Source organism: Rhinolophus sinicus, chromosome 2 (assembly GCF_057876585.1).
Source record: "Rhinolophus sinicus isolate RSI-liver-muscle chromosome 2, RSI-T2T, whole genome shotgun sequence".
Classification (NCBI taxonomy): Eukaryota; Metazoa; Chordata; class Mammalia; order Chiroptera; family Rhinolophidae; genus Rhinolophus; species Rhinolophus sinicus.
This window is the reverse complement of record NC_142502.1, coordinates 177,473,855-177,496,347: the sequence shown is the minus strand read 5'-3', so window position 1 is coordinate 177,496,347 and position 22,493 is coordinate 177,473,855. Positions and strand designations below refer to the sequence as shown.

General features: G+C 34.3%; 1 protein-coding gene and 1 long non-coding RNA gene across 3 annotated transcripts in view; both read left to right on the top strand.

Annotated features, from left to right (window-relative positions):
• LOC109461063 (uncharacterized) overlaps window positions 1-21,710 on the top strand; it is a 90,114-nt gene extending 68,404 nt beyond the window's left edge. Inside the window, exon 7 of one of the 2 annotated variants that reach the window (XR_016020499.1) lies at window positions 19,501-21,710. This is a non-coding gene — a long non-coding RNA (uncharacterized LOC109461063). The remainder of the gene's footprint in view (window positions 1-19,500) is intronic. The other variant, XR_012496268.2, reaches the window with a different exon arrangement.
• Window positions 413-6,398, top strand: TDRD15 (tudor domain containing 15). The gene is given in 9 exon segments (XM_019747443.3): window positions 413-5,025; window positions 5,027-5,123; window positions 5,126-5,173; window positions 5,175-5,261; window positions 5,264-5,670; window positions 5,672-5,760; window positions 5,763-5,840; window positions 5,843-6,094; window positions 6,097-6,398. Coding segments are annotated over 9 exon segments (5,973 nt in total).
• Window positions 21,711-22,493: the final 783 nt, after the last annotated feature.

Sequence of the window (22,493 nt, the reverse complement as noted above, 5' to 3'; positions counted from 1 at the left end):
TACACCACATTGTCTGATGTCTAGTAGAAATTTGTTAGTTTCTTGAAAATAAATATTGTTCTTTGTTTTACAGTGAATACACACACACACACACACACACACACACACACACACACACATACACATATACACACACACACACACATATTCTCCCTATTTATTATGTTCTCTTGGTTATTTCAGTAGAATTTTTTGAAAGTGGAAAGGCAATGAACAGTTAGATGCATTTTGTTTATCTCTCCACCTTGTCCAGTGTATTTAACTTTTATTGCCATGTTCAATTTGATAAATACAGGCATAGAATTATTTTTAAGGTTTTTGTTTGCATACTGAATTTATATAAGGCTAATTTCATTTAATTTTGACAGTTGTCTGTGCAGAAGCTAATTAGTACTTACTTACTTTTTAGAAAATGGACTCTGCATCTCTATTACCAACATTTTCAGATGTGGATCTGACAATATCACATATAGAATGTCTTCCCAAGGACATTCTGGTGAAATTTCAAGGCAAAAATAATATTGAATGTGAGTTTGACTACCACATACTGCAGCAGGAAATACAGTATATACCAAAATTAAAAAATAATGTGGACATTGATGAATTTTGTTTGGTAGAAGAAAGAGTATCTGGAGAATGGCAGAGAGGAAGAGTTTTGGAAAAGAAAAATGAACTCTATACAGTACTCCTCATAGATCGTGGAGAAAAACTAAGAGTTGATAGTACGCAGGTTGCTTCAGCTTGTGGCAACTTATTTGAACTACCACCACGTGTAGTAATTGGTATTTTTGCCAACATACTACCAGTTGGGGAAAAATGGTCTCCTAAGGCATTGAATTATTTCAAGTCATTAGTAGGACTACAAACGAAAGGTTGTGTACAAGCTATTTTGCCTTTTCAAATGATTCTTCTTGAAGTGCCAAAAATTATATCCCAGGTTCTTGAATTACAGTTAGGAAGACTTATTGATGGAGATTCATTTTGTCTTATTGTGGAAATGTTAAAAGAATTCCCACGACAAATGCCCGATTTGTTACACCATAAGAAACCTGAAGTATCAGTAAGTAATAATGATACTTTACAAGATATCCAACATGTTCTGGATAGTTTGCAGCCATCTTTGTCAATAGGTAGTATTGAAAGTGTAAAGGTATCCTCTGCATTGAGTCCAAGCAAATTTTATTGTCAAGTAATTCAATGGATTCCAGAGTTAGAAAACTTGACAGTGTGTATGAATTTGCATTATGATATTATCAGTCAAGAAAGTAGTCCTACGTATGATAATTTTGGACTACTTTGTGTTGCCAAAAGGAGAAGTGGACAGTGGCATAGAGGAATCCTTCAGAAGCTCTTGCCCAATAATCAAGTGAAAATTTGGTTTATGGATTATGGCAGTAGTGAGTCTGTACCCTCAATTCATGTGAAGAAACTTAAACAGGATTTTATTTTAGTACCACTATTTTCATTTCCGTGTTCTCTGACATATTTACATAGTCCAGATGAAGATGCAAGAAAACTTCAACTGAGTATATTTAAGCAAGCTTTGTTAGGACAAATAGTATATGCACACATTGATAGGTTCAATAAGGATGAGCATTTGTATTATGTAACATTACAAACTCAAGAGTCTACAGTGAATTCTAAGTGTCTGTTGAAGACTGTGGGCACACAAGTACTTTGTCCAGTGTCTGATTTAAAAACATCTGCTATGTTGAGAGAGACTAGTGCTTCTGATGCAAACAGTTTTGCAGTTGAGAGTTTTATTGGAAATACTAAACAGTTGATAGACTCTCTAAATAAAAAAGATACTTTAAAAGTAGGTTTTCCTATTAAAACTGTAGAAATGGAGATAGAGACAGCCTACATAGTTTTAATAGCATATGTATTAAACCCATACAATTTCTGGGTACGCACCAAGGAGCATCACAAGGAATTTCAAGATATAATGAAAAATATAAACAGACTTTATGATTTGTGTGAAAATGATGAATTGATTCTAAGAAACCCAGAACCTGGATTCTTTTGTTGTGCTAGATACAGCAAGGACAGATGTTTTTACAGAGCTATGATCACTGAAATTAATGATTGTACAATTAATGTTTATTTTTTGGATTATGGAAATACTGATTCTATACCATTTTTTGATGTAAAAATTTTGCTTCCAGAGTTTTGTGAGTTGCCTGCCTTAGCCATGTGCTGTTCGCTTGCACATGTATTTCCTATTGAAGATTTATGGGTGAAGGCAGCAACTGATTATTTTAAAAAAATTGTCTTGAACAAAGCAGTTTTGCTTCAAGTTATAGCAAAAAAAGATGAGAAATATAGTGTAAATATTCAGAATATTGAAGCCTCAGAAAATATGGATGTTGTGTCTCTTATGGTAAAAGCTGGATATGCGGAATATTGGGAAATGGAACCAGAATGTTGTCCAAAATCTGCAAGTGAATATTCAGTATTAAATTTAAAATCTAAAAACAAAGTTAAGAAGGTCTTCTCTGCCCTTCTTGCAGGACCCAAACCTAAAAAGTATCATTCAAATAAGCCAAAAGAAAGTAATTTGTCTTTATTAAAGTCTCCATCTGTCAATTTCTCAAATTTAAAACATCCTTTCACCTTGTCTGTGGGACGTGAGTCACCATGGCCTTATAAACAATATATGTTTAAACCAGGAACAGTTCTTGAAGTTAAGTGTTCTTATTATTGTGGTCCAAATGACTTTTCATGCCAGCTTCAATGTAAGTTAGAAGACCTAAAATTACTAATGGAACAAATTCAGAATTATTACAGCATTCATTCTGATCCTTATCAGATTGGGCAGATTGCTTGTGTTGCTAAGTATTCCAAAGATGGGAAGTGGTATAGAGCTGCTATTTTGACTCAAGCATCTAAAAAAGAAGTTGACGTAGTATTTGTTGATTATGGTTACCAGGAAAGAGTTTTTATTAAAGATCTTTGTGCTATTAACCCACATTTTCTTTTTTTAGAAGGCCAGGCCTTCAGATGTAGTCTTAACCATTTAGTTGAACCCATTAGTTGTAAATTATTAAGTTGGACAAGAGAAGCGTGCAGAGACTTTGGGAATTTTATTTCTTCATCTAAAGGGTTATTGACTTGTGTCATCTATGCCTTAGTTCTTATACAACCAAACAATTTATGTAATTTAGTGAATTTACGATCTCCATTTACTAGTGCAAAAGAATTTCTTATTAATCATGGTTCTGCACAATATAGTACATTATCAAAGCCATTTCCATCTTCAGCTAGTCTTTACAGTTATTATTATTCCTCCTTTAATGTAAAAATTGGAAGTGAGGAAGAAATATATATATCTCATATATATAGTCCCCAAAAGTTTTATTGCCAACTTAGTAGAAATAATAAAGACCTAGAGATGATAGAAACAAAAATCACAGAAATTAGTAGCCTCAAAAATTGTCCAGAATATTCTAGTAAAATGAGATTGTGCCTGTCTAAGTACGTAGAGGATGGTCTTTCTTATAGAGCTTTAGCAATGCCAACAGATTCATTATCTGACTTTCTGGTCTATTTTGTGGACTTTGGAAATAAGCAATTAGTAGAAGGAAGTATGTTGAGGGCTATTTCAGATCAGTGTCCAGAGTTGCTATTTACACCTATGCAAGCTATTAAGTGTTTTTTGTCAGATCTTAGAGATGTACATATTCCAGCAGAAATCAATAGCTGGTTTGAAGATAATTATTTGGGAAAACAATTAAGGGCAATGATATTGTCCAGGGAGTCAGATGGCCAGCTTGGTATAGAATTGTATGATGGATATCAACATATAAATCAGAAAATTCGAATGTTGCTTCATGATTATGGAAAAAAACACTGTGACCAAGTACACTGTGTGGAAAAGAGTCATAAAATAAATGAGAAGAGACTTGCTGTTTCTTTGAAAGGCAAAATAGAAAGCAACTATCACCATAATATGATAAATAAAACTAGTCTAGTAACGTATTCTGAAAGCAAAATAGATCAATCAGTGAATCCCAAAAGTATATGTGGCAAACTTTTGAAGCCTTCGGTTTGTTATAAAATAGAACCTGTGTCCAAAAACAAAATGAAGAAATCTTTGAGTGATGGACTTAAAGGTGTGAAAATTGTCCCTGGATCTTTACACAGTCCTGATGAAAATGATGTGGGCGAGAAATCAGTAAGGATCGTGTCACAATCCTTTATCAGAGAATTAAATCAAGCAGCCCCACAAAACCTGTATAATCTTACAAGACCACAGATCAAAGATCTTCCTCAACTCAAAATTTACTTGAATGCCAAAGTTAAAGGATATGTGTCTAATATCAGTAATCCAGCAAGTTTCCATATTCAGCTTGCCGAGAATGAAAACATAATCATCCAACTTGCAGATGCTCTAAATGAAAAAAGAGCATATAGAGTGAATGAGAGAAAATCAGTTAAACTGATGGTGGGAGATCTTGTAGGTGCAGAATACTCTACTGACAATGCCATTTACAGAGCGGTTATAAAGAAAATTTTGCCAGGAAATTCTTTTGAAGTGGAATTTATTGACTATGGTAACACTGCAGTAGTAAACACATCTAAAATGTATCAACTTAAGAGAGAATTCTTAACAATTCCTAAGCTAGGAATCCATTCTTTTCTTAGTGGAGTAAAGTGGAATGTGCCTGATGAGATATGGGACAGCAAAACTGTGGATTATTTTGCTTCAAGAGTAAGTAACAAAACAGTTTCTTGTGAATTTTTGAAAAAGCATGGACAGAAATGGGAAGTAAATATAATTTGTGATGAAAAATGTGTCATCAGTGAACTACTGAAATGGACAGCATGTTCAAAACTGTAGAAAACAGTGTTGCAAATGCCTTAGGTTGTCTTTCAGAAGGTGAGCCCTGGTGATAATGAAATGAAGAAAGGGAGATCAAATGAATATGAAGGTTCTGTGATCCTTCGACCATCATCCTACCAACAGCTGGTTAATATTCCTTTTGAACAGTTAAAACCTGGACAACTTGAAAAGGCTGAAATGCTTTGTTTCAAAAAGTGGGACATTTTATGTGAAGTTATCGAAAAATAAAAAATTACCAGATTTAACAATATTAATTACTAGAGAAGTAAAGCAAACACCTCTTTTTTATCAATGGAAAATATTGAAAAAGGCTTAGAATGCTTGGCAAAATATAAAAAAAACTTTGAAGTGGTATTGATCAAAAGTAGGACAAAAGTGTATGGATAAGAAAGTGCTTTTTTTCTTTTTTTTTTCTCTCAGTACTGTGATCATAGGAAGTAGTGCCTTTACTGTAGCCCTAAGGTGCTTAATGGTGAGCTCAGAAGTATTCCAAGACAAGCTGTGCCTTGTAAATGGATTTGGTTTGAAAAATTTGGTAACATGCCATTTGAATCCATTGTGTGTTTATGTGCTCATTTGGAAATAAACATCCTTTTTTGGAAATATTTAAACTCTGCCTAGGAAGCAGAAATTTTGGTAGATGGCCTGTTCCTTTTGGAATATTTAAATTTAAATATAGTTCATGTTGAAGAAAACAGACTTAGATCTTCAAACATTATTTTCAACATGGAATCTAAGACTCCTATGTCATCATGTCCAATAAGATCATTTATTTGGGCACAGCTCCAGAGTGGCAGGCAATACTCTGGTAGTGTCACTGCTGTTTCTGCCATCAGACTTCAATGTTCAGTTAGAAAATTTATTTGACACAGTAAAATCTCTCTTTATGTTGCTTTCTGATCTACCAGAAAACTTACAAAAGTGCCTCAAGAGCACACAATTCCTGGTTCTAGTTGTTTGTTCAAATATGAATTGGGAGATCAGTGGAATAGAGTGGAAATTCTCAAGTCTTTGACCAGTCTTTACTTATTGTGTTCATTGACTATGGATTTTCCATTTACATACTTTATTCTGTTATAAAAAATCTTAAAATTGTTCCTGAGGGACTTTCGAGTTTGCCAAAGCTAAGTTATCCTTGTATCTTGTATGGTATCTTACCTGCTAAAGGGAAACATTGGAGTGAAGCAGGCAAAGGTTTTTATCAAGACTGCCTAAGTAAACCAGCCTTAGTTTTTCAGTTTAGGGAAAATAGTTTGAAACAAAACTGAAAGTAGATGTCATTTATGAGAAAAACAATTTGGCAGATATGTTAGTTGCATCTGCTCTTGGAATGTATTCTAAAGATTCAGATCATCTTGATTCAGTTACTACTACTAGATCTACTAAAAGGAATGTAAATTACAGTCAGCCTATTTTCCTGTTGTCGGATCAAAATTGTTACAAAAGAGAAAATATAAAATGTACACACACTAAGAAACAGAAGCTAAAAAAGCAGGAAACTATAAAGAGGAAAGATGTCTATGAGAACCTCTTAAAAAAAAGCCATATTAGTTAGAGATGATATTCTAGAAATTTCACACTGAGGAAGAAGGTTGATAGTGGAAAACATAATCTCCAAAGTACCATTACGTTTGATAAGTGTGCGGCAGCTTCATTTTGGGAAGTACCTAATAGTGTGAAGAATAATGTTAAATGCATTGAAAACATTTTTGAAAAGCTACCAACTGAACGAATACGGGAAAATAACACAATAGTCTTGAGAACAGCAGTCAAAGCACCGCCTGTTAACGAAAAAATATCAGAACGACGCTTAAAAGGTAAGTAGCCATTTTTGAAAAGTAGATTCTATTTTTGATTCTTTACAAGTTTGCTATACTGGACTAAAATTATCCATATTGAAAATACTGTTTGGCAAGAAAACTTAACTAGAAAATGTGAATAAATGGATAAATTGAGAGTGATGATCATTTGAATGATAAAATGATGCTTCGCTATCTTTACCTTTTTTGAATGGTAACCTTTGCAAATGTAGTCAGAGTGTAAGGATTTTAACCATATGTGCAAGTATATGCATGACATTTTACAAATAATTTCAAGGGTTTCACAAAAGTCCTGATAGTCTATAGATCTCAAAATAATAAATCTTGCTACTGTTACTGAGCTTCCTGGGCTCATTTTGAAGAATCAATTTTCTATTATATATTTTTCTTATCAGATGAAATAATATATTTAGGTTTTTTGAATGTGCTGGTAGCATATTGCTAATGCAGTTAAATTTATAGACTCAATGGACTAGCATATTTCCTTTTAAAACTTTTAGACATCAAACTTATTCTAAAATATAAAATTTTAATATTTTGTGTGCTATAATATTGTCTGATTTTGCTTATGCACAGTATATTTCATTTTCTGTACGGAAGAATTACTGAGAATTTTATAGGCTATAAAGAGTATTCCCTTCTTAAATTAAAGAATATTTGCTCTGATTTTAGAAATGTGTATGTTATTCCTTGTTATAACTAATAACAGGTTATGTTCTTTCAATGAGTGGAGGTTTCTTGTTTTTATTGATGTACCTTAGAGTATTACATTTGAATTCATATTTACATGTTTTATAGTGAATTGATAAACGCTTTAAAATTGGCCCTTTTTCTTTTTTTTTTTTTGAGTCTGTTATTTTAGTAGCTGTTATGGTAGAATGCTTACTATGTTCCAGGTACTGTGCTAAAAGTTTTATATGTATTATCTCATTTAAAGCTTATGACAGCTCTTTAAAGTGGTTAGTACTAAGGTTTAAATGGAGTGTAATGATTAGTATCCAGGTTCTTCTACTGAATTCTAAACCACTTTAGAGAGAGACAAGGAGCAAGACTATTGTTGAGCAAAATATCACTTTTAAAATAAACCCCAAAACAGTATTGATGAATGTGGCATATGTCCATTGGCAAATAGGTTTATCAGTACTGAATCATTTGTCTTTGTCTGACTTACTTCATTTAACGTAATACCCTCTAGGTCCATCCATGTTGTCACAAATGGTAAAATTTCATTTTTTTATATGAATTCACTTACATGTGGATCTAAAATACGACCGAACAAACAGCAGAAATTCATAGATACAGAACAACCTCATAGTTGCCAGGTGGGAAGGGAACTGGTCTTGGTTAAAAAGATTAAGGGATTAAGTACAAATTAGCAGTTGCAAATTAATCACAGGGCTATAAAGTACAACATAGGGAATATAGTCAGTGATATTGTAATAACTATATATGGTATTGGGGGGGGAATTAGACTTATGGGGGGGGAATTATATCGTAAGTTATATAAATGTCTAACCACTATTCTGCACACCTGAAACTAATATAACTTTGAATGTAAACTATAATTGAAAAATTAAAAAAAGAGAACTGAATCATTAATTTAGACTTACCCACATCAGCAGACAGAGCTTCTTCATATGGGGGGGAGGGTACCCCAAACTTACAGCTTGAAGCAGTTATCTCCAAAAAGAAAGGGAGGGCAGAAGTAGAGGCTAATCTAGCGTGTATCTGTTTTCTTCTCAATGGGCCACTGCCCCTACTTCTGGTGTGTGAGTAAGGGAGCAAAGGGGCTAGTGGAGCCGTATGCTAGGAGAGCACTTCACCCGTGAATACTTCCACATGGAAGGACACATCAGGAATGGGAAGAAGCCTCCCACTCCCAAGTGACTGTTTTATGGAGGAGGCTCAGGGCAATGCAGTAAATTGCCTATGGATATAAAGTTAGTAACTGAGGAGCTGTTATTTTCAACTCAGATGTCTCCAACTCCAAAGTCTGCTTTTATTCATTATTTAGACTCCCTTTTGAAAAGTAGTTAAATTATTTGAGGAAGAGTTTTCTATACACTCTTGGCCATCAGCCCATACTTTGTGGCACTTACATTGTTTCTTTACCTGTGTATATTTCTACCTTTATATTTTTTCCATAAAAAGCTTGCTTTTGTTCCCCATCTTCACGCCACCTCCTTCATTCCTAGCACACAGTGAATTACGAAGTCAACTAAAGTGCAGTAGCTGTTGCAAAAGCAGTTAGAGAACCGAACATTAAATTATACTTCTGAAATTTTTTTGGAAGTTCCATTTAAGGAAAAATCATAACTTTGAGACAAGTATAAGTAACATGGTTTTGTGGACTAGAAATAAGCAAATATACTTGGCTGTAGACATCGTTTAAAAAATAAAATAAGAAAACATCAAAAACTGGTTCAATTGCCTTGAATACTGCCTACTCTCCCACCCCTCTTACTCATCCAAGGGCTGTAGTAACCACTGCTGTTGGCTACTGTTACTGCCTGCAAGTGCTCTGAGTGTTGGGCAAAATGGTTTGTAGCACTTCTTGGTTGAAGACACCAGTACTTGAAACTGCCTTGCCTATTAAAAATTTTAGAAAAGAGGCTCCACCAACAGTGCTTTTCAACGTAGGCTTTGCATTGGAATTAAGAAAGGAAACTTACAAATTCTGATGCCTGGGTCTCACTTTTATATTCTGTTTTAATTGGTCAGGCTGTTGCCTCACCATTAAATTTTAAACTCCCCAGGTGATGTAACGCCAAGGTTGAGAACCCCTGTTCCAGGGAGTTTTGCGGATAACTTTCTGAATTATTTTGTGAGAGAAAATAATTCTGGACTTTATATGTGAAAACTCTTAGGCTCTGTCCCTGTATTTGGAGTCCATACTATACATATAGAGTCACAGTAATTCTGTGCTATACTTCAGAGTAAATATAATAGTAAAAAAATGTCATTGTGTTAGAAATGGCCTAGAAGAATAATGCATTTATCTTATCTTGCACAGGTATTGTTTTAATTACAGAAGTTGGACCCTTACATATAGAAAATTGGCTCAACTTTACAATAATTTCAGCCTACTATAACATATCGATATTTAATTATTTAAGGTAATTGTTTTTATTTGCAGGCTGTTTTTTCCAAAATAAGTTACTGGTCTTTATTTAAGGATGTTTTGCAGTTGTTGTTGTTGTTGGTTAATTGGTTACTTGTCTGGAAGTCCTTGAATAAATACTTATGGGAAGTAGAGAATATAGCCACCTTTTCAAAACAGTACAACTATGTCTGGTCAGTTTTTGGTAAAGAGGCAGTGCTGCATGTACATATGTACTACCTTCCTGTAATTTCTTATTTAACTAGAAGTCAGCCTTGAAGGAAATCTGGAATGGCATAGAGAAGAATTTTATCTGACATTGTAAATTTGAGGTAATATCTAGATATCCAAAGGGGAATGGCTGACAGTCATGCAAAATGCCAGAATGAATTCTGAAAATACAGGGATAGTAATGGATATGGATTTATGAATCGGTTGCATTGAATCTAGCATGGTAGTAAAAGCTTTTTAACCTCTCTGTGCCTCAGTTTCTCCATCTGTAAAATGTAGATCATAATAATAACTACTCCAAAGGCTGGTTTTGAGGATTTAAATAAGTTAAAACATGTAAAGCATATCACTAGTACCTGGACATAAATGCTCACTGTTAGTAATAGTAATAATCATTATAAAAAAGCAACTACATTTCTTTTGAAAATATTTTTTGAAATACTAACTTAGATTTCTCATGCTGCTCTGTAAGAAATTGAAATATTTAGGACAATGTATTCTTATATACACATACACACATTTACAGTGTAATAGATTAATGCTTAAATTTCTATTTTGAAGGTAGGATTTATGAATAAGGGAAATTATACATGCAGTTTTAAATAAAGACTAGAATGGGGTATATGTATTTTCCAAAGTGGACACATATTACTAATTGTTTAAGAAAAAATGTTTTAATTATAGTATATGTATAATTATATGTACGAGTATGTGTTTTAGTGTATGTATGACTTGTGCCATATTTTTTCTTTACTTTTTATATTGTGACTTCTAGGAATTAAGTAAAAAGAAATTCTGTTTATAGTAGGACTTTTCAAAATAAAGTCTTGAGTAATTCTTAATGAAACATACAATGCTCTGAAAATTATAGTACCCCATACTCATTAATTTTTGCTTGTTTTTCAGGAGAGGGAGTTGAAAGCTCAGATCGTTTATGCATCTGTTTGGCAACAAATGATACATAGGATACCCAGTAATTACTGTTTTGTTTTAGATGTTCCAGATACATAATAAAAGTGGTAAGCATAGGGCAACCTTTAATATTAAAGCACATTGAAGGAATCTAGATTGTTGAGATTATTTCCCCAGGAGATAATGATTGGAATGCTACAGAAATTTTATGTGACCAGGAATTGTGATGATTTGATTTGAAAAAAACTTGCTTAGGAAATGTGGCTCATCCCTAAAGTATAGTTGACCCTTGAACAACACAGGTTGGAACTGTGCAGGTCAGCTTACACGTGGATTTTTTTCCAACAAATATAGTTAACCCTCGGGATCCTTGGGTTTCGCATCCTTGGATTCAACCAATCTCGAATTGGAAACAGTATTTTTGATCTGAGGTTGGGAATCCACGAATGCGGTGGTGTTACCGTAGACTCAGAGGGTCCTCTTGCCTGTGTGCATCCAAGCCAAACAAAACATGAGCAGGAGTTTGCAGCAAAGAAAGTAAAGGTTTATTTAAGGAATTGGCGCCAAGTCAGGAGACACAGGTGAGCCAGTGCTCTCAGAAAACTGGCTCCCCCATGGCCTCTCGTGGCTATATACTGTAGTATCAGGGAAATCACTCATCATGCGCGCTAGGGCTGGGGGCTCTGTGATTGGTGGGGGCTAAGGCAGGGAGAGTTGATCAGGTCCTAATGTCAGTCCGAGCATTGTTCCAGCCCCTGGTTTCCGGAGGATCTGGTCCGTGGGACTGTTCGGCTCATGAGTCCAGAGCTGAAATGTAACTGGGCCAAGGTATTAGATTTCTTGTATTAAACCTTTACCCATGGTTTGAGATTTAGTTATTGTACCCCTAGTCATGGCTGATAGACCTGAAACTTTATTCTCAAGTGAATTTGGTGTTGACCAGAACCCGATGTCCTAAGGGCTTAATGATTAGGATGGACGTAGCATATAAGTACAGGTAGGAGGATCTGGGGAAAGAATTCAAGTGAGTTATAGTTCTGTCTGTCTAAACCAAGCTGGCTTGGATTAAGCAGAATGCATGCCAAAGAAATGAAGTTCATGTATAGTTACAACAATGTATGCATTGTACGCCACTGTATATGAGAGATTTGAGCATCCGTGGATTGTGGCATTTGTGGTGGTCCTGGAACCAATCCCCGGTGGATAATGAGGGACTGTAGTTTAAGTTTCGGGGGAGTCAAAAGTTGCAGCGCAAGGTCAGCACACCTAACCCCCAACTTGTTCAAGAGTTAACTATATCTAGAAAACATTTAATTCGGTAAACTTTGCATGTGGTTTCACAGTCATTAGATATAATTTTACCATTACCTTCTGATATTTTTCAGGTGTCTTTCCTAACTAAATGTATTTGTTTTGGTTGCTACTTTGTAGAGTTATAATTGTAATCATGGAAAATACATGGAGAATTAATGCTATATAACCATATTTCCTGGAAAATATAGGTGTTTAGAGGACTGACATTTATTAAAAGGATATAGAAGTCAGACTTAATCCCCATCCTTCCCTCTCTTTAGCTCATACCATTGTATTTTTCTTTTTTTCAATTTTTTGTAGTTATATCTATTTTTAATTTGGTTTTATGTTTTTGGTTGTTAGCTGTGGATATTCAAGAACACTGCTTTTTAGTTGGAGGGGGTTAGATAGTTTGTCAGTGCATTTACCTGTGAATTGGAATTAATATTACAAGTAAACATTGAGCAAATTATGAGTATTGTGTTGGTGTAAAGATAAAACCAAAATTATACAAGTATACTTAAAAGTCAGTGTAAGACAAATAATTTTGAAGAACTAGAGTTGGTGATTTAAAGAGTATTTGGGAAACTTAGAAATTTCATAAGGTAGCTAGGGACAATCAGTTTTATTATTTGTACATATATATACATATATATATTAAATTTATTGGGGTGACATCGGTTAATAAAATTATATATAGGTTTCAAGTGTACAATTCTACAATAACATCATCTGTATATTGCATTGTGTGTTTACCACCCAAAGTCAAGTCTCCTTCCATTGCCATATATTTGACCCCCTTTACCCTTTTCCAACTTCCCCCACCCCCTTTCCCTCTGGTGACCACTATACTGTTGTCTGTGTCTGAGTTTTTGTTTGTTTGTCTTGTTCATTTGTTACTTTTTGTTTTATATCCCATATATGAATGAAGTAATATGCTTCTCAGCTCTTTCCATCTTGACTTATTTCACTTACCATGATATTTTCAAGATCCATCCATGTACATTGAATATGTTGATATTGTTGTCATTGTTTTTGAAGTTAGGACATAATTTCCAGAAATACTGTTGTTTATGTCCAGTAACATAGAGTAATGAATTGTGATTTTATGTACTAGTCTTCAAATCATGCAGAAAAAAAGTGGATTTGTGAACCAAAGTTAACATATTAGCTTTTAGGTTAATTATTGTTTTATTAAATGCAGTAAACCTGTAGAATACAAAAAGCAAAGTTACAAACCAAAGTTAGAACAATACTAGATTTTATACTTTTTCATGTATTTACTGTTATTGAGATCTTTAGTTTTTCATATAGCTTCAAGTTATTATCTAATGTCCTTTCATCTCAGCCTGAAGGATTCTCTGTAGCATTTTTTACAGGACAGGTTTAGTAACAGACTCCTTCGACTTTTATCTGGGAATGTTTTTTCAATTTCTCCCTTACTTTTCAAGGACAGTATAGCTAGGTATAGGATTCTTGTTAACAGTTTTTCTTTTTTCCTTCCTTGCAGCACTTTGAATATATCAAACCACTACTTTCTGGCTTCCAAAATTTCTGATAAAAAATCTGCTGATAATCTTATATCTTGTATGTGATGAGTTGCTTCTCTCTTGCTACTTTCAAGATTCTCTCTTTGTCTTTTGACAGTTTGATTACAGTGTGCCTCATGGTGGGTTTCTTGGGGTTCATCTTACTTGGAGTGTTGAGCTTCTTGGATGTTTATATTCATGTGTTGCCTCAAATTTGAAGTTTTGGCAATTACTTCAAATAATTTTTCTCTTCTGAGACTCCCACAGTGTGTGTGCTTGTGGTCTTGATGGTGTCCCACAGATTCCTTAGGCTCTGTTCACTTTTTTCAGTCTTTTTTCTTTCTGTTCCTTAGATTTGATAATTTCAATTGTCCTGTAGTCAGTTTCACTGATGCGTTTTTCTGCTTGCTCAAATGTGCTTTCAAATCCTTCTAGTAAAATTTTCATTTCAGCTGTTACACTTTTCAGCTCCAGAATTTTAATTGGTGTGACTTTGTATTTTTTATCTGTTGTTTCCATTTTGTTCATACATGATTTTCTCCACATTTTCCTTTAATTCTTTTAGCATGTTTAAGACACTTGTTTTAAAGTCTTTGTCTATTAGGTCCACCATCTGGTCTTTCTCAGCGGTGGTTTCTGTTGATTTATTTATTTTTCTTCGAATGGGTCATGTTTTCTTGCTTCTTTGTATACTTTGCAATTTTTTAATTGAAAACTGGACATTTGAACCTTTTAACATGGCAACTGAAAATCAGATTCTCACCCTTGCCCAGGGTTTGTGCTGTCTCTGTGTAAGGGATTACTCTGGGGTATAAATGTAATGCCTTTTCTGAGCCTGCATATATAGTAGGCATGTACAGGGACTTTTTAAATTCCCCTGTATATGTGGTTGCTTCTGAATGCCCTAGTCCTTAAATGTTTGGTTCCCAAGAGGAGAAAAAGAGAAAGGTGAAAAGGGAATAAAAGAAAATAAAAGCTCTAGCCATTTAAATTTAGAGGACACTTCAGCTGGGAGGGGGGGAGCTCGTATTAGGTTGGTGCAAAAGTAATTGTGAGTTTCGCAATTTTTTTAACCTTTTAAACTGCAGTTACTTTTGCACTAACCTAATAACAATGGCTTCCCACTTCTGTGTGTGCACCTCCATGATTTGAAACTGCAATCAGTGATCAAAGCACAGATCCCTGATATTTGGTGGACATACTTTGTTTTCCTGAAAATAAGACCTAGCTGAATAATCAGCTCTAACGCGTCTTTTGGAGCAAAAATTAATATAAGACCCGGTCTTATTTTACTATAAGACCTGGTTTTATATAATATAATATAATAAATATAATATAATATAATATAATATAATATAATATAATATAATATAATATAATATAATATAATATAATATAATATAATATATAATATAATATAATATAAAATATAATATAGTATATACCCTGTCTTATATTAATTTTTGCTCCAAAAGATGCATTAGAGCTGATTGTCCAGCTAGGTCTTGTTTTCAGGGAAACAGGGAAGTACTTATTACCCACCTGAGCAATAAGCTCCTGAGAGCTGCATGCAAGTTGCTCCAGGAAATGCACAGGGCTGGCCACCAGAAGGGAGGGAGGTGGAAGATGGGTAGCCACTACTGTGCTAAGAGCTGATATTGACTGCACTTAACCACGTTTCATCAATAATTCACCACCAAGTCTTTCTTTGGCAGTTGCTAGCATTCAGTAGACTCTAGGGTTCCAAAACAGTTCTATCAGATTTGGTATCAGTGCAATTGAATTTAGGTAAGGAGATGGATTCCTGGTGCTTCCTACTACACCATCTTCTGAGAATCCTCTCTAATTTCTTTCTTCTTGGTCACACTAATGATTTGTGTTATTGATCTTTTCAAAGGAGTTTTATTATTTTTTTCCCTATTTTTCAATTTCCTATTTCACTATTTCTGCTTTGATTTTATTATTTCTTTCCTTGTCTCACTCTGTGTTTGATTTAATTTTCTTTTTTCTAGGTTCTTGAGGTGGAGACCTTACTTTTTTAAAGTTTTTCTTTTTTGTAATAGAAGTGTTTAATGCTATAAACTTACTTTTAAGCATTCTTCAGCTGCGTCCCATAAATGTTGAAGTGTTTCATTATTATGTTTTTCAATATCCCTTTATTATTAGTTTGGTTCTAATAACAACGAATGTTCTCAGCTTTTATTTTTCTGTGAATTTTTTTTGCCATTATTTAAAAAAATAACTTTGTCATGGCATATTTTCATAACATAATATACCCTTTCCAAGTGTACAGTAATATTTTGGTAATTTTAACAAGTTGTGTAACCATTACCATAAATAACTTTTACATTTTTATCACCCAATATAATTTCTGCTTTACATTTACTGTTAATCCCCATGTCCTTTCCCACCTCTACTCCCTGCCTTCAAGCAAACACTAATTTTTGTCCGTATAGCTTATCTTTTATGGACATTTTATGGAAATGGAATTATACAATATATGGTTTGTTGTGTCTGGCTTCTTTGAGCGAAATGTTTTTGAGGTTCATCCATGTCATAACATCTATCAGTAGTTTATTCTTTTTTATTGCTGAATTTTATTGTGTGAATATATAGTTGACCTGTGAACAATGTGTGGGTTAGCAGTACCAACTGCCTGTGTAGTTGAAAATCTGCATATAACTTAAGTCAGCCCTGTACAACTGCCAGTTGACCCTTGAACAATGAGGGTTTGAATTACAGTGGGTCAGTTGAACTGCAGTCCATTGAACTAGGTGCGCCAATTGAAAAATATCTGTGTATAAGTGGACTCGTGCAGTTCAAACCTGTGTTGTTACAGGGTCAACTGTATTACATTTTGGTTGTTTCTAAGTTTGGCTATTATGATTAATGCTGCTAAAAACATATGTGTACAAGCCTTTATGTGAATCTACGGGTTCATTTCTCTTGGAATCATACCCAACAGTGGAATTACGGAGTCATAGGTAAATGCATGTTTAACATTTAAAGAATTAACAAACTGTTTTCCAAAGTGACCACACTATTTTTACATTCCTACTGGCCGTATGTAAGTGTTCCTGATTTTCTATGTCCTTGTAAATACTTCTTATTATCTGCCATTTTTATTTTTGCCATTCTAGTGGGTGTGAAATACTATCCTCTGGTTTTAATTTGCATTTGACTAATGACTATTAGTGACATGGAACATTTTTTCATATGCTTTTTAGTCATTTGTGTATTTTCTTTGAATAAAAATGTTCACATTTTTTCTCCGTTTAAATTAGTTTTTCTCTTTTTTATTGTTGAGTAGCAGTAGTTTTTTATATATTCTGACTACAAACCCCTTATCCTATATATGGTTTACAAATATTATCCCCCACTCTGTGGGTTATCTTTTCCCTTTCTTGATGTCCTTTTGAAGTGCAAATGTTTTTAATTTTGGTGGAGTTCAGTGTATATATTTTTTTCTTTTGTTGCATTTGCTTTATATTTTTCAAATACAAGAAATCATTACTTAATTCAAGTTCATAAATATTTGCACAGGTTTTTTTCCCTGAAAGTTTTATAATTTTAGCTCTTATATTTAAATCTTTGATGCACTTTGAGTTAATTTTTATGTATGATGTGAGTTGGGATCTAACTTCATTTTTTAGCAGGTAGATTTCAGTTTTTATAGCACCATTTACTAAAAAAAGACTATTCTTTGTCTACTGAGTTGTCGTGGAACATTTGTCAAAATCAGTTGACCAAAAATGTAACGATTTATTTGTGGACCCTTAATTCCATTCCTTTGATCTATGTGACTAGCCTCATACCAGTACTTCACTGTTTTGATTACTATAGCTTTGGAGTGTTTTTGTAGTCGTAAAGTGCATCCCTCATATTTGTGTTTTTTTTTTCCAAAATTGTTTTGGCTCTTTTGGGCCCCTTACCTTTTGATAAGAATTTAAGGATCATTTTGTAAATATCTACCAAAAAAGCCAGCTTGAATTTTTATAGCAGTTGGTTGAATCAATATTAATTTGCAGAGAGTTGCTATCTCTAACAGACTGACTCTTTTGATCCATGAACAGGGACTATTTCTCTTTTGTTGATCTTTAATTTCCCTTAGCAGTGTATGTAATTTTTAGTGCACGAGTTTTGAACAACTTTTCACATTCTAAATATTTTTTTCTGTTGATTCTATTATGAAAGATACTGTGGTTTTTTTTTTCATTTTCCAGTTGTTCATTGGCCATTTATAGGAATACATTTCATTTTGATTTTTGATCTTATGTCCTGTGACCTTGCTGTACTTGTTCATTAGTTCTAATTGTGTGTACGTGTGTGCGCCCGCATATGTGTGTTCTTTTGGATTTTCTGCATTATAAGATTGTCATATGCAAATAAGTAAAATTTTAGTCCTCCCTTTTTAATTTATATGCCTTTTTTTTTTTTCTTGCCAGATGGCAGTAGTTAGCACCTCCAATGCAATGTTGAAAAAAAGTGGTATCTATTTTAGGGGAAAGACCTTCTGTTTCTCATCATTGATTATGATGTTTGTGTAGGTGTTTTAACCCTTAATCACACTGAGGGAAGTTCCTTTCTATTCTGTTTATTGAGAGTTTTTATCATGAATAAATGTTTGCTTTAACTAATCATTTTCTTGGTTATCAATCACTTTTTCTTGCTTCTTTCCTTTTTTTTTATTACATGGTAGACAATGTGGATATATATTGTAGTATCTTTGGGTTATGCTATCTTCCTCTTAAGATTTTTAATTTTTGTTCTGGTAGGCAGTGAAATTGCTAATGGATCACTTGGATCCTATCAAGATCAAATTTAAGGGCAGATCTATTTCAGCTGAGAGAAATATGTACGTATGTTGCAGCCATTAGTTCTTCCTCCTGTCATTATTGTTGACAGAAGCACTTTGGTTTTCTTCACCATTTTTTCTTGATAAACTGATGTAGATGATTTAATTTCCCCAAATGGCCGCAACACTGTCTCCTGTCCTCATTCTCTTCTTCAAACAGTATAGAGTAGTGATACTGTGTGACTCCTAAGGCTGGGTCATATAAGTTTATACACCTCTAACTTGTTCACTGCAATGCTTGTGCTTAATGCTGAGTTGCCATGTAAGACCAATTACCCTGATGTTGCCATGCTGTGAGGAAACCACGCCATGTGGAGAGGCCATGTTAGGTACTTTTTTTTATAATTCCAGCCAATGACTATTTGAGTATCGCTAGATGAGGCCCAGACACTGTAGAACAGAGACAAGCCAACCTGCTGTACCCTGTCTGAATTTCTGCTTCAGAATCTGTGAGCATCGTAATATCATTTTTATCACTAGGTTTTGGAATAAGTTGTTATATGTAAATAATAACTGGAGCAGATTTTGGTACTAGAAGTGAGATGCTTACATAATTTTTGGACCGAGAGCAGTGGGCAGAAACTGGAAGGACCTTGGAGAGGAAACCTGACAGGCCTGAAGGAGGCTATCAGTGAGGGCCTTGAGGAAGTTAGGGAAAATGTTGGAACCTGGAGGAAAGAAGAATGGAGACCTTTGTTAAATATAATAAAGGAAATTTAGCTGAACTGCTACTGCCATAATATGGAAAGTTGAAAACGTAGCTAATGAAGTGAAGATTCGGGCTTTGGAGATTTCTAAGTGGTTACTCTGTGCCTCCTGGCTCTTCTGGTTTTTGGACCGAGAGAGCCTGTGAAGTGTGCTTGTCCCACGATTGTATGTTGGACGGCTGTCGGCTAATGTGTCACTTTATTTCATAGATCTTCAAATCAAGAGGACTCTACTTGAGAAACCACTTTTGGGGAGCCAAATCTACACTTGGACCTGATTTAGAGGATGAGGTCTGAGACGGTCCTGATGCCATAATGGATTGAGACTTTGGAGATCTTGGGGAGGGTGTAGTGTATTCCACATAATGGGAATGTGAATTGTTATGGCTGGAGCGCAGACTATGTTACATTGTATTATCCGGTGATTGCCACAGTAATTTCTCATCTCACACGCTCTTATTCTATGTGACCTTACCATTCCCCATCTAGAGATCTGGTGGACTTGGGCAGCTTGTGGCTGCTTTGACTAAAGCATAGGGTAAAAGTGACATCATGTGACCCTATAAAGCTGGGTCATAAACAGTGATGCATCTTTCACCTTATTTTCTGACACACTTGTACCTGGTGCCCTTGATCATAATGCAAATTCCAGCTACCATATCCAAGCTGTGAGGAAATCTAAGCCACATTGGGAGGCCATGTATAAGGACTCCTGTCCAGTTCCACACCGTAGCCAATTGAGTCATCTTTGCTGAGGCTGTGGGCATTACCCACAGACAAGCCAACTCCATCCTGCCATTCACGTCTAAATTACTAAGCTATAGGACCCAGGAACCTAATAAAGTAGTTGTATTTTATATACAACTTTGAGGTAGTAACTGGAACAACTGGATATCTTAAAAACCATATTATAAGAATCAAGCTTTTTGGTGTAGACAGTAGAGAGGCTTGGTCATAAGTATGAGTTTCAGTGAAAAATTTTATGACACACATTTTTAGCTGCCTAATGGCTTATTTGTTCATTTGTTTGGTCTTTGCATACTAAGTCATGTTGCTGTATCTGAGTTCTAGATAGTTGATGTGCCACTGAACATTAGTTTGTACTGGTTTATTTGTAAACATTCCATTTAATTTGCATTTTGTTCTATTTTATTAAAAACTTAATAAATTTAATGATTCTTTCCATTTGCCTCTATGTTTTACACATAATAGATAGGAGATTAATGCATATCGATTGACCAAATAGTTTATCATCTTTTTAGTGGGCATAATTCATGAGTTTTAAAAATTAGATGACTTAGGAAATAGGGAATTATATGTTGATATTAACCTCTTTATTAAGAGTTATAGCCTATCTTTTAAGGAACTTCATTCCTGGTAAACTACATTTAATTTGAGTATTTTTATGCAGTAAAGATTGTAGATAAAAGAGCAAATTTTTCTAGCAGTTGTTTCTATATTTTTTGGGGTTTTACTGACATCTAGTGGCATTCAGTCGTATATGTTTTAAATTTCTTTTAGCTTTATTTCTACTCATCTTTCCACTAATATGTTCTCTTAATTTTTAAGACTTTTTTTAAAGGAAAAGATATTTCAGGTACCTAAAGTGAGGATAGCAATTTTTTGAGGATGTATATCTATATATTTCATATGTAATTTAATATAAATGAATAAATATAATTATGCCATTCATTCTTAAGTATAGCTTTTTCCTGCACTCTTACTTCATTTGCTTGGCTTCCCCTACCTTCCTCATTTTTCCATTATATAATTCTTCTACTCCTGTCTTAAGGTAGGTCATGATAACAACCTAGATTTTCTTCATGTGGATGCATTTCAGTGCATGAGTGAATATAATTGTGTAAACATATAAATACAATGTACACATTTTTGTTATGTTTTAGAAAAATAAGATCATACACAATTTTCTGCATTTTGCTTTTCTCATTTAGATATGTCTTTGAAATCTAAAGTGAGTAATATAGTTCTATTTATTCTTTTAAATGTATGTAAAATGTAAAAATTTTTAAAGTAGGGATGTATTTTAATTTTCAGCATTTTCTCTATTGATAGCCATTTATCTTTGTGGTTTTTGCTACCTTGAATGTATAGCTGTAGTACACATATGTGACTTTGTTAGTCTGAGATAGCTTTTTAGCAGTGACATTGCTGGGTAAAAGAATGTATTTTTAATTTTAATGTGTGTTGTTATGTAGCTTTTAAAAACAGATAAAATGTCTATGAAACATGTATGAGAATACCATTTCCTTACTCAACGTTAGTAAATTTTATACTGGTTTCAGCATTTTTGCCTGCATGAGGAGTATAAAATGATTTATTAGTATGAATTTCCTGATTACTAGAGAATTTGAACTTTTTATATTTAACACTGTGAATTCTGTGAATTTTTAAATTTTAACTTTTACACTTTCTATGGTATCCCTAGCTTATCCAACTTACAAATATTTTGTATGGAAAAATATTTTATAAGAAAGACTTAACTCTTCATGCAATAAAATATGTCTATCTTTTGTTTTGGGGACTGAGTTTCCCAGATCTAATAGTCTCCCTCCAACATGGATTGGATTTTTCCAGGTTCCTTGCATGTCATCTTTTTTTTACAAGCTTTTTATTGTCTGAGTTTTACATTTAGGTCTTAATCCATCTGAAAATTAAGTACTTTAATGAACTTTTTAAACTGAAGGATAACATATGAAAGTAAAGTGCAGTATTGAAGAATTATCACAAAGCGAGCAGAGCCCAACCTGTCATTCAGAAGAATTCTTGTTTCTGCGAACCAGACCCAGGTATGGTGGTGCCCCAACTTCACCCAAGCAGACAATGACAACATCCCAGGGCAAGGATTAGCAAACTTTTTCTGTAAAGGCTGAGGAAGTAAATCTTTTGGACATTGTGGAAGGTGTGGTCTCTGGCTGCTAATCAGTTCTGCTATTTCCACTGGAAAAAGTCATCGGCAACATGTAACCAAACGGCAGTTTCAGTGAAACTTGATTTAGAGAAACAGAGAGCAGACCTGTGCTGAATGAACCCTGCCCTATCCTAGGGGATAGAGGGGCAGAGGATGGAGGAGCAAAGCTTTGTAAAGAATCTGGTCCTAGGAAGGACCATGAGGAACAAGGCCACCCCTAACACCTTGTTCTCCTAACATCAGGGCTGCCATGGAGGAGAGAAGCAGCCTCTTC